We start from the raw sequence: 21,127 nt of genomic DNA on the forward strand, positions 1-21,127 counted from the left end.
AAGAATCAAGTTGGCTGAGACAGATTAACAGAAGAAAATCAAATTTAGTTTCTTACATAAGGGGAATACACACACACGTGAAATGCCAAAGACAGTGAAGCAACGTGAGACTTACATGTGCTAAGAAGAGAGACAGGGGTATAAGGATACAAAGGGGAGGAAGACAATTAGCAAGAAAGTGAGAGGAGCTTTCTTGAAAATAGAGTTTGTCCTGTTATGGAGATATATTTCTTAGGTAAAGAGAAATCTCTGTTAATAGCTCTTTTCCTGGATAGATTTCTTTTCCAATGAAAATATTACTAAGTTGAGAGGAAGAGGAAGAGATTGACCTGAATCTTCTAGTTTTTGATTGCTTTTAACTCAAAATAATCTTCACACCAATGTGGCCCATCTTGGTACAACCCACATTTGGCCCCCACAAAATCAAGCTTGAATAAATCTATTCTTAATATTATACAGATTCTCTTCAACTCTGCAGATAGAATTAGGCATTCCTGACATGACTCTTTGTGACATCTTTCATCCATATCTAGAGGATCATTTATCATTTCCACACTATCCTCCACTATAATGTGGGCAACCTAAGGTAGAGAGGATAACAGATTCATGCTTGTATTTCCAGCACCCAGTCCCACATATAACATATAATGGAGTCTCCATAACTGTTTCCTGAATGAATGAGCATTATCTCATAAGACGGACTGAATTGCTAAGTAATTCCTGAAGATGGCATAATTACTAATGCACTGATTAACTATGTATCCACATCTTATATCCAATCCTGAAAGAAATATTTTTCTTTTTTGAAAATAAGATTAAAAAGGAAATGTGTACAGCTCTGACAATACATTGAGACCAGTATATGATTCCATTTCTAGAATATAATTGGGCAGTGATTTATGTTCTAAAGTTCCTTGCTATAAGAATTAATATTGCCTTTCCATATAATAGAATATTATGTCTTACATATTTTATTCCAGATCTTTTTTTTTTCTTTTCTTTTAAGTAATCTCTACACCCAGCATGTGGCTTGAACTCACAACCCTGAGATCAAGAGTTGCATGCTCTACAAGCTGAACCAGCCAGGCACCCTGATTTTTCTCTTTTTAAAAACATACATGTTTTGAGATGCAGAATGAGAACATACAGATTTTTTAACTGAAATTTATTCTGATTCTATATTTTATGAATGATGGAAAAAAATTTAAAAGAATGCTGTGTGGTCATTTGAATTTTGTTATAGTAGAATTCAAAATAATCCTTTTTTCATTTATTTTAGTGTCAGTTTGGTGGAATCCTCAACATTTATCTCTTTGCCGTCTCAATTAATAGAATCTGGACAATTCATGAACCATGGGTAAATGTGAATATATTTATGCTTATAATTTTCTCAGGAAAAATTCTGAGAAATTAGCATTCAACTGAACTTGTTATTAATTATACAATAGTTTTTGTTTATTTGAAATATTTAATTTATATTATATATAAAATTTATATTATTCAGTTATTCTGTTCTCTCATGTGTTACTAGGCTGTGTGCATGAAAATTGCATAAATATGCACTTGATTAAATAGAGTGGATTCTCATTATTTGTGATAGTTATGTTCCATAAAATTGTGGCACTCAATGAATGAATACTGCGCCATTATTCCCAGAAGAAATATATGTAATCACATAGAAGATAATTATAAATCCTAAAAACAACTCATCCTGGTAGATTTTATTTTTACATAGAGAAAATAAGGTTCATCCATGTGAAATGACTTGTATAAGGCTGACCCACTAAATTGCCACAAATTGTTTCAAATCTTGTCCACCTGGCCCCAGAGGTGGGGCTTCTTGAACATTTTACTTCTGTACTGCCTCCTACTGTCTCCCTCCTCTGGTCATCTGCATGTGAGAACTGAAGCAGAAAGGCCCAGCGTCACTTTTTTTGACTTTAGCTGGGAACTGTGTGACCATTGACTGGAACTTTTTGCCACTCTGCACATGTCCACAAACAACAGGAGAAGCTCAGTGAGTATGGATTTGGGGGTTACAAATCAATTTTGGTGAGGAGACAAATTTGCAAATAACCAGAATTTGTGGATAGTGAAGATCAACTGTATTTAGGCTTACTCTACCTACATTATGAGATCTGTATTTAGTTTAGAAAGAGACTTTGACTTTGGAGTAGAGAAACAGAATTTTTAAAAGTTAGATTGCTTTATATTTCTGATGTATTTTGAATTACTAAATAACTATTCAATGTGAAAGAGAATAAAAACAACATTGTCAAGGTTAAAGGAAATCAGCTAGAAAGAAAATAATGCAAGTATGTATTAGTGAAATACGTGCATATGCTGACCATTACTATAACAACTACTTCATAGCTACTACGTTAGTTTATTTTCTACCCTTGTCTCTGCGTAATGCTTGATAACGACAGTGTCATCCTTTTAGATGCAAAACTGTGTCAGGAGTCAAGGATTTGGCAACTTTTAAACCATAGGAATAACCAATATTAAAGTCATCAGAAACTCTTAAAGTGATTTGTGCAGAACTTGCTAAGATTAAAAAGAATATAGTTTATTTTCCAAAAGTGAATTGTATTTAAGCCAATAGTTTTATTACGTTATAAGGATTACATTTATTATGCTTGACTTCTTCATTGGTTGGTCTTTGAGAAAAATTGTTATAGGAGCACACCATTTTTATCTGAGAGCATTTGTTTTGTTGAATGCTAATTACATACTTAACTAAGGCATTCGAAATCTTTTACATTTTTCTGTCATCAAGAAAATAATGAATTAATACCTTGAATGGTAAAGCATCATTATAGATATCATAAGAATAGAGTATTGTAGGTATTTATGTTAATTTCTTTGTAGTATGAAGTGCTGGTATTGCTAAAAACTCTTCAGTAAATACTTCTTCTAAGTCTTTATCTTTTTAGTCTCTTCCTTCTTGATTAAGCAGCTGTCTGGCATTATAGATTTTTCCTGAATGGCCTTGAATTAATTTTTCCACATTAATTGCAAATAATTTATAGTATCACATATTAAACTGGAGTCAGATCTCAAAGCAATGTTATAGGTATCTGTAAACATAAGTAACTCAAAGTTGGATCAGTTTAATGAACAGCAAAATTGAGTCTGCTTTCTCTCTCTTTTTAAAGATTTATTTATTTTAGAGAGAGAAGGAGCATGCATGAACAAGGGGAGGGGCGGAGGGAGAGGGAAAAAGAATTTTCTAAGAAGACACCCCAGTGAGCATGGAGCCCAGTGTGGGGCTCAATCTCATGACCCTGAGACCGTGACCTGAGCTGAAATCAAGAGTCAGATGCTGAACTGACTGAGCCATCCAGGTGCTCCAAGTCTACTTTGTTAATTTGGAATGCAGTTTAGGAATTCTATATCCCAAACTTTAACATGATTTTTCTTCATGTAATATTCTGGAATGGTTTTGATTAGCTCTAAAATTTCATAATTACTGAAGCTATAGGTAAAGATATCTTTTTTAATGTTATGCTTCTCAAATCTAAACCGCAATGGAAATAAACAAGTATTAAGACCTTTGTAATGTAATTTTTGGCTAGAAAGGACACTTTTCAAGTACTCATCCAAAATAATTGCCAATTCAGCATGCAGTACCGCTGAAGAAGTATGTCTATCATGGTCTCAAACATTGATCATTCTTTCTCATATAGTCTATTCCATTCATACTTAAAATATTTTACATTCTTAGTTCCCTGATGAAGGCTTCCTGTGATAAAACTAACATAAAGATACAGTGATACTGAGTATTGGTCAGGGAGAATAGAGAATAGAGAATAACTACTGTAGAGTAGTTAGGCTTCTGTACATTAGCTGTCAAAGAATGATTCAGAGCCCTTTGTTTAAAGGATTGATGATTTACTCCTTTGCACCTCTGTGAAGACTGCCTATCAGATCAAAGGTGAGAGTGGGATTTGAAAAGGCAAAAGCTACAGTTTTTTAAGGAAAAGACATGGTCCCTGGTTTGTCGTGTCAGCACTGTACTGAGCTGAATGGCCCCAAATTCATATTTTGTGTTGAAATAGAACAGTCTTAAGTTTACCCCAAAGGCTGTCTTTCTGACAGTTCTTAAGAGATTGATTAGAAGCGCTTATTATGGCTCCTTTTTTGGGGTCCTAACTGCTTGCTGTATAACACCTCTAGGCTCTAATTCATGTAACAGGCAAATCTTTATTCATTTTTGCAAGGATTAGCTAAAGTATTCAGAACTCCAACAATCAAATCTACTTCGTAGGCAGCAGAAAGGAGGAAGCACAATAAGAGTGTGCCCTTTCTTTCTCTGTTAGGGACACTTCCCAGAAATAACACACAGCACTTCTGCTTGTAGCCAGTTGGTCAAATCCAGCTGGAAGGAAGACTAAGAAAGGACCCTTCTCCACATACATATCACAGTAAAATGAGGGTTCTGTCAATGAGGGGAGGGAAGGGCCCATGGATACTGGGATAGGCAATCAACAGGTTCCACCATGAGGGGACACAGAAGAGAGTTTTATTCCAACTAGCACAAAGCTATCTAGTATTTCCTCAGTCTGGCTTCAATGGCATAACGAGACCTTTTGATCTTTAAATATTATGTTTTAATAAAATAATACTTAGCAATATTATACACCCTGTTTTTCTTAAAGCTCTCCTTAATGTTTGTCTTGAATAGATTTCCAGATACAAATAAAACTTAAGAACATGCATTTTGAATCATGACCAAAATGGAGGTCTGATCTAGTACCTCTATGATTAATAACTTTTGTATATAATATACCATACAATAAACATTACACTGTCTCAGTAACTCCCATTCTGGTCTCTAGGTCTAATCAGCAATGTAACATAAGAGAACAAGAAAAGGTTAAAAAAAATTACTCCATAAACTACCAGTAATCCCTTTTTAGAGCTCTTAACAAATATCCCTGTTCTATTCTTTTTAGGCATGTGGTAACATTACACTTGCCCAGTTCAAGTTATTTTTTTTTAAAGATTTTTATTTTATTTATTTGACAGATAGAGATCACAAGTAGGCAGAGAGAGAGAGAGAGAGAGAGGAGGAGGAAGCAGGCTCCCCACTGAGCAGAGAGCCCCATGCGGGGCTCGATCCCAGGACCCTGAGATCATGACCTGAGCTGAAGGCAGAGGTTTTAACCCACTGAGACACCCAGGCACCCCCCAGTTGAAGTTATTTATGAATATATAACTTAATCAGCTAATGGCATGTGAGGAAAAGTACAAAATATTTTCTCCAAGGGTAGGTTTAAGATGCAGTGAACAATTTTTCTCATTCCCTTTCCTTGATACAGTTAAAGAAGTATATATAAAAATGGAGTTCTCTTCACCAAGGATCTTTGAGGCCATCCTCTCCACATAGGATAGACATGTAATGGGAGACTGAAGTGAACTACTGTACTAATCCACTGAGATACGGGGTGTTACTGCAGCATGACCTAGCATATGCTAACTGAAACTCCTTCTCAGATCACTTCAGTCAGTGTCTCCTCAAATAATAAATATTCTCTTCTCAAATGAGCAGTAAAGTGCTGAAATTATCTTTCAGGTGGCATAAAAAAACCGTGAAGTCTCCTATTAAAAATTTTTAAAATGCCTCTATAAACTGCGCTTCCTAAGCAACAGACGCACATAAGACAGCACATTTGAAACCACATGGATGATAAAACTTCATATTCATCACACATTTTACTTTACAGGAACATGATCCATGAGCATAAGCAAGAACAGTTAAGAACTTTTTTATTCTAATTAAATCCAAAGGATTACCAGAAGGGATCAGGACAGGACACTAATTTTAGCCACAATTTAAAATTAAATGATAGGTCAGTGGTGTTCAGAAATGAGCACTATGTACATAATTTCCTACAATAATATGACTTGCTATTTTTTCAGCAGCATTGAATTATTTATCATTTAATAAATTCTTACTAAGTGGCCCCTTAAGCAGTGCTCTTAGTACCGGAGGCATATCAAATAAATAAGTCGTAGATCTGGTTCTCAAGGAGCCAACCATCAAGTAGAGAAGAAAAAGAAAATCATACACAAGTGGAGGCAATTGTACAGGGCAGAATGCATTAGTAATATATGTTGTACCAAAAAAAAAAAAAAAAAAAAAAGTTCCGTGAGCTCATTAGCAAGGAGTATCACTCTCTAGATATAGAGATCCTGGGTTTCATCTCCCTTCTCTTTTCTTTACATATATTTTTGGGGAATAGCTAATGAAAATACCTTTTGAATAAATCAGGGTTGTCTTATCCTTAAAGAGACCCTCAAACCCAGAAAAATTGAGTTACCTATACTATTTACGGTAAAGATGGATAGAAAAGAATTGCAGGCCTAGAAAGAGAAGATATTTAAGGGGAATAATGAAGTACTATGCACTTTTTTTCATGCATATGTTATACTCTGCTGTTCTTCTTTATAATATACAAATTGGGATCGGAAATGTAAGATTTTGATGGCCTGAATCTAGAGCAGGGGAGAAGTTTCCTCTAAGTATAAAAGGAGCGTGGGAAGAAGGAATTGCTGAAACAGTGGAAGAGGGGACAGGCAAGTGGAAATATAAGCCATATGCTTATGCATATGGATTATGGGAAAATGTGAATGAAAGTTGAAAAGGTGTTGAAGTGTTTATCCTTCTGCTTTGTAATTATTCCTTGTAGACTTACTTAGTATGACAGACTATAATCTGTGAATTTAGGAGCTTTGTCTTTTATCCTTGTCTCTCAGAGTACCTTGGCCCAGAGTAGCCACCCAAATGAAAGAAGGCCCTGATATTTTTCAGATATTTTTCTGAGTCTTGATTCTTGCTAAAAACCCAGAGAAGCTCAATTCTGCATGGCTATGATTTTAAGATATTTCATTTTACTACACTGAATAATTGGTGACACTTAGAATTAGGCAAATCTCCAAGGAAAACAGTGACTCAGAAGCCAGATGTAGGTACTAAGAGTCATAATCTGCCACGATCCTCTTGCTCTACAGGAGAGTTTCATACCTGTTTTTAATTTCTTCACAGCCTTTGCCAGTGTGATGAAACCTATTCTCCTTTACAGAATAATGTTTTATAAATATTAAACTAAGATATAAGAATTACAGAGTATCTTAATTTTCCCAGGCTGCAGTAACAAAATAACATGGAAATGATGGCCTAAACAACAGAAATTTATTTCCCATAGTTCTGGAGGTTGGAAGTCCAAGATCAAGATACAGGCAAGATAGTTTTCATTTGGAGGCCTCTTCCCTTGACTTGTAGGTGGCAGCTTTCTTGCTGTGGGCTTCCTTGACCTCTTTGTACATGCATATAGTAAGCTCACTGCTGGCTTTTCTTACAAGAACACTAATTCTGTTGTATCGGGGCCCCACCCTATGACCTCATTTAACCTTGATTACCTTCTTATAGGCCCTATCTCCAAAATTAGTCATTTGGAGAATTGGGGCTTTAACATATGAATTTAATGGTGATGCAATTCAATCTATGGCATAGAGGAAACTCATACTCCAGCAGATAATAAAAATATTTAAAAATATGTTTAAACATATGTTTTAACATAATATGTTAAAATACATACTTCTTAACATAATACACAATAAAACCTACTGGTGGATATAATAACTACCATACTTTAAAAGTAGTTATGATTGTAAATAATAGCTTAATATATGTACAAGAATTGAAATGCAATATAAACATATCCATGATTATTTGGTGACCATTTCATATTACAGCTAATGCTACTGATGAAGTTCTAGAACCTAGGTGAGGTTCGGTGGGCTGAGGTCCGGAGCCGATGACCAAGAAAGAATTCTTGAGACATCTTTGGTGCAAAATGGTGGTTTATTAAAGCAGGGGGACAGGACCCGTGGGCAGGAAGAGCTGCTGCCCCGGGTTGTGAGGGATGGCAGGTTATGTACCCTGCGGTTGGGGGAAGGTGAGGGAAACGGAGGTTTGAACGGAGTTTTCATATGTTAAAGGAGGCCTCCAAGGTGCAGGGATACTGGAGGCTTGATCAATGCTGTCTTTTGGCAAGCCATTAACATCAAGATAGTTGGGAGATTCCTGGTGGAATGTCACAATCCTGCTATCAAGTGTCTTTGTTAGTGAGATTTAGGTATAGAAGAAACTTAACTTCACTTACATTTCCTTCTACCCCAGCCTCCTTCAGTTTTGTTTATGGAGGGGAGGGTGACATTAAGGCTTGAGGAACTGAGTCATTTGCCTCTGGAAATTGTGCTATTGATAATGTAATTTCTTTGTTAAACCAAGGGAGACTCCTGTCTTGCGGGATTGTGATCTCAGCAAGTTAACTATTTGTTTTGGCAGTCAGGGGTACCTGAGGAATGCCACACACATCACTGAGGGGAGCGGATGGAGAGGGGGTGCAAGGTGCCAGCTTTTGCTTTGTCCTCAGCCAGCCTCCCGCTCCCTCATCATTCCCCCCTGAACAATTTTGACCCTTAAATCTTTAAGGTAGTTGAAGGTGGAAGGTCTCATCTTCTGTTAACTTCTTCCTGCTGAACAGGGGCATAGAGCTGTCCCTACCTACTCGGGTCAATATTGATCAGTGGAGGAACGTATAAGGGAGTTAGGAAAGGCGGAGGCAGCTGAATCCAGCGCTGACAGTGAAGTGTCTCTGTGCGTGGTAAGGATCATCTGTCGTCGTGAAGTTACTGCAGTAATGGAGTCTCGGCACCAAGTAGAGAAACATTGAACAAAGCAACATAATAAGATTAATAAGGTGGTAAGAATGAGAAGCCCGAAAAGGAGATTTTTAAATGTTGGCCATAGCCCTCCCTCAAACCAGGAACTTAACCAATCACTGAGAGAGAGAGAAGGATCTTATAGAGCCTTAATCTGGGCATTCATATCTTTTATTAGTCCTGAGACATTTTTGTGATAGTCTGGGATGTATACGCAACATTCTGTTTTGATAATTGCGCATGTGCCACCCTGTGCTGCTGTCAGGACATCTAAGGCCATCCTATTTTGTAGGACTGCCTTGCGTATCTGTGAGACTTCAGTATTAAGTAGGGAGATGCTATTTAGTGAATCGTTGAGTGCCTTTGTAGTATATTTATTAAGGGCGTCTACATGGTACATGACATCCTCTAGTCCCATAGATGGAACAAAAATAGATGTTAAGTGATCATACCATTTAAAAACAGATCGTGTCCATCTTTGCTTTAAATTGGGGAGATTAGGGGGAGTGGTGATGATTTTAGTAATGTGCCCATGTCCAGGCAAATCCTTAAGTACAGTGACCTATCCACCCTGGAGGAAGGCAGGGCCACAGGTTAGTTCCACATGTCCAGTGGGTTCCGTTTGGAGCTGGCCATCTAATGCCAGGTTGCCTTGCCCAATCAGTAGCAAACCAGTCAGTAGCCTGGAGTACTATTATTTGGGAACACATTTCTAATGATAGCCATCCTAGATGCCGTGTGTTATTTGCCCAAGTATCATACGTATGATTTCTTTGTTCCCAGCATAAAACTGCCTTTTAACTGAGCTGTCCAATAGTGGGTGTGAGTCACAAATATGTATCCCAGATTTGATATATGCCATCCTTAGTATAGCGATAAGGAGGGTTTTGTAACTTGGGCCCATATTTGATTGGGGAGTTATGGCTTGACAGCAATCCCCTTTCCTTCCAAATAGCTCCATGGGCATGTAGTACCAGGAAGGCATATTTGGAGTCAGTGTTGTTTATTTTTAGGCTTTGGCAATTGCAAAGTGCTAGTGAGCACTATGGCATACCTAGCTTTTCTTATTCTTTCTATGAAAAGTATTGTCATCAGTAAACCAACTGTCATTTGTATTTTTAATAGGAGCATCTTAAATCTGGCCAACTAGAGTAAGCAAGATCAATAACCTCTGAACAGTTTTGCTCTATACAGAAGTACAATGGTCAGGTTCAGGCATACAGGTGACTAGGTTTAAAGTTTGACAAGTTTTAAGTATTATTTTTGGCATATCTGTAAGTATAGCCCAGTATTTAATAAGTCGGCCTCCATCATGCATTGGTGGCCTTTGGTTTCTAAGACAAATCTGGACCTGATGTGAAGTCATTGCAGTCAGGGACTGTCCCATAGTGAGCTTTGAGGCTCTTTTTATGAGGAGGGTTGTTTTATGCTTGGCTAAAACATTTGTTTGCAATTGTACCTCAACAGAAGTGGCTTCTAGAATAAATATGACTAAGGGATGAAACCATTAAGAAGCCCTTTGAGTGGTCCAGCCTTAACAATATCCTAATTACAAAGGATCACTGGCAAGTGGGAGAAAACTTGTCAAGAGATAAGGGGAGTTCCCCATGCATCATCCAATTTAATCATAAAGAAAGTGGGTTCATCCATTATCTCCACAAGTCCATAGTTAATCCTATGGAGTGCGGTATGCTGGCTTTTAGGCAATTTCATTATTCCAGCCACACACAAGGTGATAGTTAAGTTAAACCAACAAACTTAACTTAGTTCCAAACTGATTTACTCGTTCCACCTGGGCCCACTCCACTTTGAATGTTTACCTGAGACACGAGTGGGGAGATCTGGAGTGGGGGGTGTTAGATCCAGGGGATGATCTTCTTGCTCCTTGACAGTGAGGAGAGAAGGAGCCGTGGTGCATGATCTAGAGGCTAGTCATGCAGGCTGCACGCACATTGGTGCAGAAACACGAGAAGGGGGGACAGAAGAAACAAAGTGCTGCCGGGAGGCAGAGAAAGGATTCCCGGTTTTAGAGCTCATCAGCCCCAACAGGGGAGCAGATGCCATGCTTTCCCACCAGCAGGGGGGGAGGGGTTAAGCAGTCCAAGTCGGGCCAGAGAAGACAGGGAAACTTCCCCGAAACAAAGGGAGTTTCGGCAGCTGCTTGGGAATATTCCTTACGGTCTCTGTCTCGAGTTAAGACTAACCCCAGTTGGCTCCAGTTATAGCCATTAACATGGGAAATGAGTGAGGGAGAGGCCCCCACATCTATTAGGAGAAACAGAGAGAGATAAAGTCAGAGTCCCCTTTGCTATGGTTGGCCCAGCAACTTGAGTTTACTAGAAGGAGGCTTATTAACATAATTATCATCCAATATGTCAGGAGGAAGTTTACTAGCTGACTCATTTGGGCAAACACATTCTGCAAAAGCCCCTTAGTTCGGGGCCCTAGTGCAGAGCAATGAAGGCCTAGGCCTGAGCGATGAAGGTATCCTAGGTCCATTTGCCCTGTTCCCTGCAGAGAAGATCTAACTGATAGATCCCACTGAGGCCATGCAGTGTTACAGGAGCTCAGTCCTTTTCTAAGTTTTGCAATCCAAATTATTTCCAGTGGGTTAAAAAGCACCCCAAGGTAGAGTCCTTGAGAACTGAAGAAGCCTACTGAGGCCATGCTCCCAGAAAAGTAAAGAAGGTCCATTACCAAATCCCCCCTGACTCCTGGGTGGCGTCCCACGCAGGGTATGTCAGAGGTTCTCGTGTGTCAAAAGCGACCAGAGGCATCCCTCAAGATATCACTATTGATCACCATCCTGCCTTCCCCGGGAAGGCATTCCTGCCGTTAAAGGCCCTGGAGGGGTGCCAGCGTCCCTCCCCTTCCCCATCGCATCCTAGGCTGCTGATGGGTGCCTGGTGAATGAACCAAAATACTGTGCCATGCCATGCCATCGTCTGTACTGAAAACTGCATACTGTTTTGCCATTTTAACCCATGGAAATACTAGAAAAGTTTGGCAAGGGGAAACTGCCCAATTTCATAGCTTTAAGTAGTCTGTAGAAGACACTGACAAGAAACAGTAAAGACTGAAATCCATCATGGTCTATGCGACATTCCAACACATGTGGTCCTTGCAGCCAACTTCCCCAGGAAACGGTCCCCGGTTGCATTTTAATTCAATCGGGTACTGGTTTCGGCCGGCTCCCAGTGGAGGTCCCGCGGCCAGAAGTGGCTAGACCAGGGATGTGGAGGGGATCACATTAGATCAATCAGGAGGAAACCTCACATGGGAGTCTTAAGATTGGCAGTCGTCCTGGTGACTTAGGTGGCTGTCCTGTGCCCAAGAGAGACAACTTTATATAAGAACAGGAATAAAGAGAGGGCATCAAGTTTCTGGGTCTTATTGCCATTCCGGCCAGGGTACTAACTTACAGCCAAAAGGCAGACGCTCTCCTCCCTGTAGAGCAGCCACGGGCTAGAGGATTACAGCCTGAGCAACTGACATGCAAGTGTTCCAATAAGACCATACTCCTTGAAAAGCCCCTGAAATGAGACTAAAGGAAAAGGAGAGAGAAAGTACTCACCAATTTTGCACCGAAGCTCAGAGTCCAAATGTAAAGACTCACAGCCCCACGTTCGGGCGCCATATGATGAAGTTCTAGAACCTAGGTGAGGTTCGGTGGGCTCAGGACCTCAGCCCACCGAACCTCACCTAGGTTCTAGAACTTCATCACTACTGTGTTTGATTTAAATTGCTATTAAGAGTTAGTGAGAGTCAAGATGGAATTTTTCCCCATTCAAATTCACAAATCCACTCTGTCCTCGCACCCCGGGTTGGTACACCTTGTTTACAGACTTCTCAGTTGCTCAGGAGCCAAAGATGTACTAAAAACAGCAAGTATTCCATTTTTTTAAAAGATTTTATTTATTTACTTGACAGAGATCACAAATAGGCAGAGAGGCAGGCAGAGAGAGGCAGGGGGCGGGGGGAGCAGGCTCCCTGCTGAGCAGAGAGCCCGATGCAGGGCTCAATCCCAGGATCCCAGGACCATGACCCAAACTGAAGGCAGAGGCTTTAACCCACTGAGCCACCCAGGCGCCCCAAGTATTCCATTTTTACTGCCCTCCAGAGGCCACTGGGTCCTTTTTTAAAGAAGCCCTAGGCACATGGAGGATGGAGTGTATCTCAGAATTGTTCCACTTACGTTCCTTCCCATGATGCATGAAAATTAGTCTTGAATCAGAAAATTTGCTCTTTGATTTGGACACAGCTGTGAATGCTGGCCCAGGAGTAGCTTCATGAAGGCTTATGTTAAAGATTTTCCCTCCCCAACGGAAAAGGTTTGAGTAGGCAGTCATTCTTGGGGCTGATTTATTCATACTCTGAATAGAACCATTTTGGTCATTTTAGTTTGAAAAGAGCCGCGGCTCATCCCTGCAGAGAAAAAAGGAATGTCATCCCTTCATACCTCCTAAGTAGCTTTCACTCCCTGACTTCAGCCCACTACTAAATTAGTAGAAGATATTCCCTTGCTTGATCAACAGTATTATATATAATTTTAACCTCTTTTGATGCTATTTCTTCTTTAAGACCAGGGGTTTAAAAGTGCTCCCTCTGCCATAGCTTCAGCAGCAGTTGGTGAGCATTTAGGAAAATGATAGCATAGACTGAGGTGCAGGGAGTAACCAAGAGGTAGAATTGGTTTTCCGTTCTTTCTTTGATCAGCAAGATACTGGTTTTGTAAACAAGCTGGGTTTATCACTGAATTTCTAGACTCAAGAATGTTGATCAGGGAAAATAGAATTTACCTGAACCAAATTACTTTATTAAATTATTTTCTGACGTCTCTGAATTAATCATGATAATCACTAGTTTTATGAGCAAGGTAATAACATTTCTAGGTCTGCAATTTTTTCCTATCCGTCTTTACCACAGGTAACTCAATTTGTGTGCATTTGAGAGTCTCCTTTGAGGATAAGGCAACTCTAATTTATTCAAAAGGCATTTTCATTAGCTATTCTCCAAGAAAATACATAAAGAAAAGAAAAAGAAAAAGAAGCCTAAATTTCTCTGCTTTTCTATTCATTATGGAAAAAATGGCTGAAGGGCTAGAGATTGCAAGGATTGAGCAAAATGAAGTTCTGAAATTATCTGAGGATTTTAATCAGGCATTCTCCCTACAGCTCCATTATAGAGATGGCTGTGGAAATATGCATCGAGAAATAAACATTCTTTATTGTTTTTCCCACTCTCTGAATGGTCTCCCTTATAATTGCTAAAATATCTAGTATGTCTCTGATAGCCTTAAAGTGTCTATCAAGTGTCCAAATTACATAAAATATTAAAACAGCTAATCGGAATGTCTGTGAGTTGAAGTAAAGCAGAGAGTAGTTACAAGATGTGGTAAGTCTTATTAAGAATGTTGTATCAAGAAAAGGCAGTGGAGAAAAAGAAGCAATATGGCTAGAATTTTACTTGGAAATAGTCCATGTATTTTTACAGCATCAAATTCAGGAAAAGCAAGGGGCACCTGGGTGGCTCAGTTGGTCATAGCTCTGCCTTTGGCTCAGGTCATGATCTCTTGGGTGCTGGGATGGAGCATCCCCACCCCATCCCCTGTGCTGGACTTCCTGCTCAGTGAGGAGTCTGCCTCTCTCTTCCTCCCTCTGCCTCTCCGCACTGTTCGTACTCTCTCTCAAATTAATAAATAAAGTCTTTAATAAAAAAAAAAATTCATGCAAAAGCATATGACAGGGTAAGAAAATATGGAGGTTTTGTATTTTCAGAAAAAAATCAGGCAAACAATATCTGAGAGCGGAGATGCTAATTGCCAGCTTGTGGAGCAAAGTAATTATGAATATTGAGAAGAGCAGTTTGGGGGAAAATTGATGGGTTCTGGAAGATATGGAATCTTTCAAGGGAGGCAGTTGTTTCAGGCTGTGGTCTGCTAAATAATTTTCAGAAATGCAGCCATAGCTTAAGCAGCTGCCCATGGCTCTTCTCTTTATGAGAAAGAAGCAAATGCAGAAATAATAAACTGAAAGAAGAGAATCTTTGAAGAAATCAAGTTCTAGAACCACTTTTGGAGAGAATATATAGTCCTAATTTGAGACCACTACTTTTGGGCCTCGGGATTTGGGTTTGTTTGTTTGTTTTTAATTATTATCAAATGTTTATTTCTCCATAGTATTCATAAGTAAAAAGGAATTGGTTTTTTTTAATAATTTTTTAAAATGTTTTTATAAACATACAATGTATTATTAGCCCCAGGGGTACAGGTCTGTGAATCGCCAGGTTTACACACTTCACAGCACTCACCATAGCACATACCCTCCACAATGTCCATAACCCAACCACCCTCCCCCACACCCCTCCCCCTGCAACCCTCAGTTTGTTTTGTGAGATTAAGAGTCTCTTATGGTTTGTCTCCCTCCTGATCCCATCTTGTTTCATTTATTTAGAAAGGAATTGTTTTTACTAAATTGTATAAAACAGTGGTAGAAATATGGATGATTATTAGTTTCCTTTTTGCATTTTTCTTTTAAAATTTCTGAAACAATATAAACATAAAGGAGATACATGAAATTCATCTGTGACCTTTGTATGTCATGTAGGTAGCCATAATTTTTAAGGATCTATAAGATTTAATGAAGACAGAGAATTGTTTTTGAGTTTCGTTTGTGTTGTTGATGTTATTCTCCTATTTACTTATGACAGTGATGCTGGGAGTAGCCCTGAAAGTGATAATTTGAAGAGTTTTTGCCAGTCTCCAAATGCCTTAAGAACCTGTGAGTACCTCATATAAAAGCTTTCATTTGTCTTCATGTCTGACTTTTATGTGCATAGCATACCCGTAAATGAAATACTCAACAAAGGATGGTTATAACAGTAGACAGAAGGGCGAGCCCAAGGTCTGGTTCTCAGCTTTTCCTGTTCATGACCTTTTGCAGGACTCTACATCTTTCTCTTCACTGTGAGTCCTAGTTTCCTTACTCATAATGAATGAATTTAAATAAATGACTTTTATGTATCTTTTGGCTTATTCTAAACTGTTTAAACCTATTTAGGTGACAGGTATCGCCATGTTTAAGATTACAAGGAGAACACAGATTTACTTTGTTTTATGACATAACTGTAGATTTAGAAAATTTGTATAGGATGTGGATAGGACAATGGATAGAGGAATGTTCTGGTTATCTCTAGCTACAGAACAAACCACCCCAAATGTAGTGCCATCAAACAATAAAAGTGGATTAGCATTATTATCTCTCACACTTCTGGAGTGACTAGTCTCAACTAGATGGTTTTTGCTCAGAGTCCCCATGCATTTGCAGTCAGATGGAGGCTGGGGCAGGAGTCATCCCAAAGGCTTCCCGACTCACATGTCTGTTGATTAATACCTTTTGGCTAGGACCACAGGTGGAACTGTTGGTCTAGACACTTACATGTGGCTTTTCATGTGGCTTAGGCTTTTTCACAGGGTGACAACTTGGCTCTAAAAGCAGGTGAGCCAAGAAAGGGATGATTAGGAAGAAATAATATGAAATTGTTTGTTCTAGTGTCAGATGTCATACTGTTGCCTTCTAGCATACTATTCATTAGGATCAAGTCCCTAAGACTGCTTTACCATATCACCACGTTCAAGGCAGTGTCGAAGAACTTGTAGACATGTTTTAAAACCAACAAAAATGGTAGAAACAAAGATATATATAAAACATTCCTCTATTTCCAGTTGAAGTTTTCCATTACAGCCTTTTATGTGAACTATTACATAGTTGACAAAAAAAGTTGAAGATGCTTAGATAACCACTTTACTATTTATATATGTATATCTAGGCTAATTTAAACGCTAGTGCAGTTCCCTTTTTAAGGATTCTAATAGAGGGTCATAATTACACGTTTTCATGGTATCAGGCTGGAGCTGGGTTCACCCATGCTTTCATTAACAAATGCACGTGTCATCTAATTTGGTGTGCTAATGCTTTGAACATTTTTTATTCATTTCAAAACTTTAAGCACTAATTGAAACAGCTGCTTTATTTGAACAGCACTTATGAAATGATATGTAAACAAGCTCTGCTTCATGTTTTGGTAGCAATTAAGTCCAATTTCATCAGAGAGTTCTTCTGCTCCACACATACTCTTCACCTGGGAGTAAAAGGGACTTCAAGCCTGGAGCTCTTGTTTCTTCCCTTTGACATGCACACGCGCTACTGTGTCATCATCCTCAGCAACAAAGAGGTGAGAACTGAACTGTGGCTTGTGTTTTCATCATGGGCTGGCGCTTGAGTGGGGTAACCAGTACAGGGGACTCGAAGGCAGCTGAAGACTCTAGTAGTGTAGATAACAACTTCAGCCTTCTAGTTGCTAAACACAGAGCTTATCCTCACAAATAAGCAAAGAGGTAGACTGGTTGTGGGTAGAGTTTATAATGGCTGCCTTAGGAAGACCCACGGGAGCAGATGGGTAGCCTGCCTGACCCCTTGCTGCAGCTCTGGCTGTATTCACTTTGTGTAGCTGCACAATGAGTTACCTACCAAACATTGAGGGGCTGAAAAAAATACACATTTATTATGCCATGGTTTCCATGGATCAGAGATCCGGGCATGACCAAGGTGGGTCTTCTGTTTAAGGTCTATTAAGTCTGCAGTCAAGGGACCTGCCAGTGCTGGATCCTCCTTAGAGACTCCACTGAGGAAGGAGCTGCTTCTCAGCTCTCTCAAGTTGTTGGCAGAATTAATTTTCTAGTCCATGGAGCTTACTTCTTTAAAGCCAGCGAATGGGACGTGTGGGTGGCTCAGTTGGTTAAGCATCTGCCTTTGGCTCAGGTCATGATCCCAGGGTCCTGGGATCGAGCCCTGCATCAGGCTCCTTGCTCAGTGGGGAGCCTGCTTCTCCCTCTCCCTCTGCCTCTCCCTAGGCTTGTGCTCCCTCTCTCTGATAAATAAAATCTTTAAGCAAAATAAATAAATAAAACCAGCAAAGGAAAGAGAAAGAGAAGGAAAGGAGGGATGGAAGAACAGAGAAAGGGAGGGAGGGAGGCAGAAAGAGAGAAAGAGAAGCCAGGCTTTAGAGGAAAGATTTTATGATATTATCCCCTTCCGGAAAGAAACTGCCATGTGTTGACCTGAGGAGGGAATTTATAATGCCCATAAGATAGTCCCAAATACATCAATTCTGTATCAGTTCTGTGCTATATTAAATGCCTATGCAATGAAATAATGGTAACTGGAAAGAGGTATTGTATTGATCTGATGTCTATAGGATTATTTACACATGAAAAATAATATAGTCCATTAAATATGTAAAAAATAGTTTAACTTCACTTAAAATTGCCATTTAGGAGGGAAAAAATGCCATTTTATAGTCATGCTAAATCTTGTTTTTTATTTCCCCTAAAAGAGCCCAAGATTTAACCAAATTCCTCTATATGAAAATTTGTGAAAAATAGTAACGGTAGTGTGAATAGTAGTTTAATCAAATACTTCACAGTTCCTCTTTTATATTAAATTATAATATAGGCCTAGAAAGTGCTAGGCTTAATTTTTAATAGCATAGTAAGGAGACTGATTTTATTATTTGAATTCAGCTATTGGAATATTAATATTTACTTCCATAAATTTTATCTAAATTAATCCAAATATAATTATACTTAACTTGGAATCTCAGCTTATTAAAACATGTCTTTTGATTATATATATTTTGTTGCTGTCAGAAAAAATATTAAGAAAAACAGTAATCATAAAATTATATTGCTGTCAACTGAGAAATAATGCCCTTAATCTGAAGTATTGCATTGAATTACAATTACTTATGTGGGCAAACACATCTATTAATTTACACATTCAATTTATTGCTAATTATATTGAAAAATGCAATTACACGCTTAAATAGATAATCAAACATCCAAGTCCACCTAGTTAGCTCCTGTTCTTATTAAATGTGTGATAACTGCTTTGCCATTAAGAACCACCTGTTGAAAACTGTAAAGTAATTAGGCCTCCTTTTGATAGCTTTCCATGTGTAAAACAGAAACATTTCTACTAACACTTCTATCAAGGAAAGGCCACTTGTTTTGTTTTGGCTGTTCTATATGAACTTTCAAATTAAAAAAAAAAATGAGATGACTTATGTAATAGCTGTTTGGAAGTACAAACAGTTTACAAAACTTCCTTCAACGTTCATAGAAAGTCTTAGCTTAGGCAAAGACCTACAAAATCCCTAAAAATTCATGCTATCTAATGCCAGAAGTCCAAAAGCCTTTCTGCTCGTGTGTGGATGGAGCAGACTGAATGGGGGAACCTGGAGTAGGAACATGACCCAGTGCCTGAGGAATGGAACTCTCCGGGAGGAGAGCTTGACAGACCCCCACACAAACACTGCAAGGTACAAAATGATGTATTGACACAACCCTAGGAACTCTGTCTTTACTTTCATGCCTGTGTGACTATCTGCTCAGTGTAGTCCTGGGCTCCCAGAAAAGAAACCACCCATCACTTCTGGGATCATTCATGCAAGAGAGGCAAGGGCATCAAGCAGGGATCCTTGACATGGGCGAAACAGAGAAGATGAAACCCCATCTAGCCCATAAATACTTTGAAACGTTTATTAACCTGAAGATGCCTGCTGACAATGTGGGAGCAGGTTAAGTGAATTTTAAACTCTAAATCAATGTGGTAAATGTTCACAACATTACACGTGGTTTGAGACCCCTCCGTGCTACAGGGCCTTCTCCCCCTTCGACCACCCTCCTTTCTGTGAAACCAACATCCTGCTATAAACACTGCAGCCTTTTTCAAGAAAATATATGAGAAGAAAATCTGTTAAAGCGAATTTTGTACCCAATGGTAGTTATTTATTCTGGGTGGGTGGGGTGGGGGGACCTCATCTGTGTTTCTTATCAATGATCCTAACAGTTAGTCTGTAAAGATTCCACATGCCTCTGGGATACCAATATTTTAGCTCCAGGGGATACCCTTTCAAATGACATATAGAATACAAGGGAACAGTCATTCCTATTTTTCCAAATCCATGTCCCTTTTATGAACCTTTTTTAAAATTGAGATATAACTGGCAGGTAACATTGTATACATTTTTACATAATATGTTGGTTTGATACATTTGTGTATTGCAATGAGGTTACTCCAGGAGCATTAGCTAACACCTTTGTCACGTCACACAATTATCATTTCTTTGTTGTGCTGAGAAAAATTAAGATCTAGTCCCTTAGCAGCTTCAAAGTTTATAAGATAATATTGTTGACTCTAATCACTAAGCTGTGCACTTGTTGTCCACAACTGATGTATCTGCTAGGTGCGAGTCTGGAACTCTCTCATTCTCGAAGGAAACTGTAGAATATAGAGACTGACTCTTGAAAGTTTTAAAATTTAACAACCTCAGTAATTCCCCTTTATTATTGTGTTCACTTCTCCCAGCATAGATTCACCAACAGTATAAAGTCAGTTCTGTAGACATATAGAGAGTTAACACAGAGAAAGGACATGAAGTTTGTACTAAGGGGATTCACATTCTGTGGAGAAGGTACACTTGCATAAGGCTGGCCCAGCTCACGCAGAAAGTTGTACTTATTGGAAGCTGATGATGCTTCATACAGGTGGATGAAGAAAGCTTGCGGAATGTATGGCACATTCCTAAGATTTATAAAAATGCATTCCTGCCTTCTGTGGATGCCACATTGTGCTGGGACAACTGTGCCCTCTCAAGGCATTAATCTTTCCTTGTGTACATGGTGTCCTGAAACATGTCCACTAATTCTGTAACACAGCCAGCCTGATTCTGACCATGTCTAGAATAGAGGAAAGAATGCATTTCTATATAATAGCAAAAGCAGGGATAATTGACTCATAAAGGAGTTTGGTTAAGAGGGTGAGTGGAAAAATGCCAGTAAAGCAGAGTTTGGGCAGGGGAGAAGTGTGCTCAAGAAGATTCTGAGAACGCGAGGCAAGCAGCCGAGCATGAAATTTTACTGACGCTTGAATTGCCAATTCTGAGAGAAGTTTGTTGTGACAGAAAATTGATTGGGTGGATAAGGCAGACTGATAATGAGGAGGGCAGTGAAATTTTTAGTTGAATAACTTTATTATGTTAGGATAATTATTGTTATTGAAAGCAGGAAGATACTGAGCATAGGAATGACCTGATTTCATCTTTGTTTTAGAAAGCGTCTCTGGAGCCAAAACAGAGACTAGATTAAGAGTAGGAGAAGGAGACTGGAGACCAAGAGACTGGCTCAGAGAGTCCTGCAATCTATTACACGACTCTCCACACCTCCATTCTCTGCTGCCTTCTGCTTTTTGCATACCAGCAGTAAAGACAGAGAGAAGGACTTGGGAAGCAGTGGTGAAAGAAGAGGAGATCATATTGGATTTAGGGGAAGGAGCAA

The 21,127-nt window shown here is 39.0% G+C and overlaps 1 protein-coding gene across 1 annotated transcript in view; it reads left to right on the forward strand.

Annotated features, from left to right (window-relative positions):
* Nucleotides 1–21,127, forward strand: part of CFAP47 (cilia and flagella associated protein 47) — a gene marked incomplete at its 5' end in the record, with an annotated part of 422,483 nt that overhangs the window by 166,403 nt on the left and 234,953 nt on the right. The window contains 3 exons of the mRNA XM_080795480.1: nt 1,280–1,357; nt 15,442–15,512; nt 16,820–16,965. Coding sequence (XP_080651606.1) covers nt 1,280–1,357; nt 15,442–15,512; nt 16,820–16,965 — 295 coding nt within the window. The remainder of the gene's footprint in view (nt 1–1,279; nt 1,358–15,441; nt 15,513–16,819; nt 16,966–21,127) is intronic.

The sequence above is a fragment of the Martes martes genome (genome assembly GCF_963455335.1).
Source record: "Martes martes genome assembly, chromosome: X".
NCBI classification, from domain to species: domain Eukaryota; kingdom Metazoa; phylum Chordata; class Mammalia; order Carnivora; family Mustelidae; genus Martes; species Martes martes.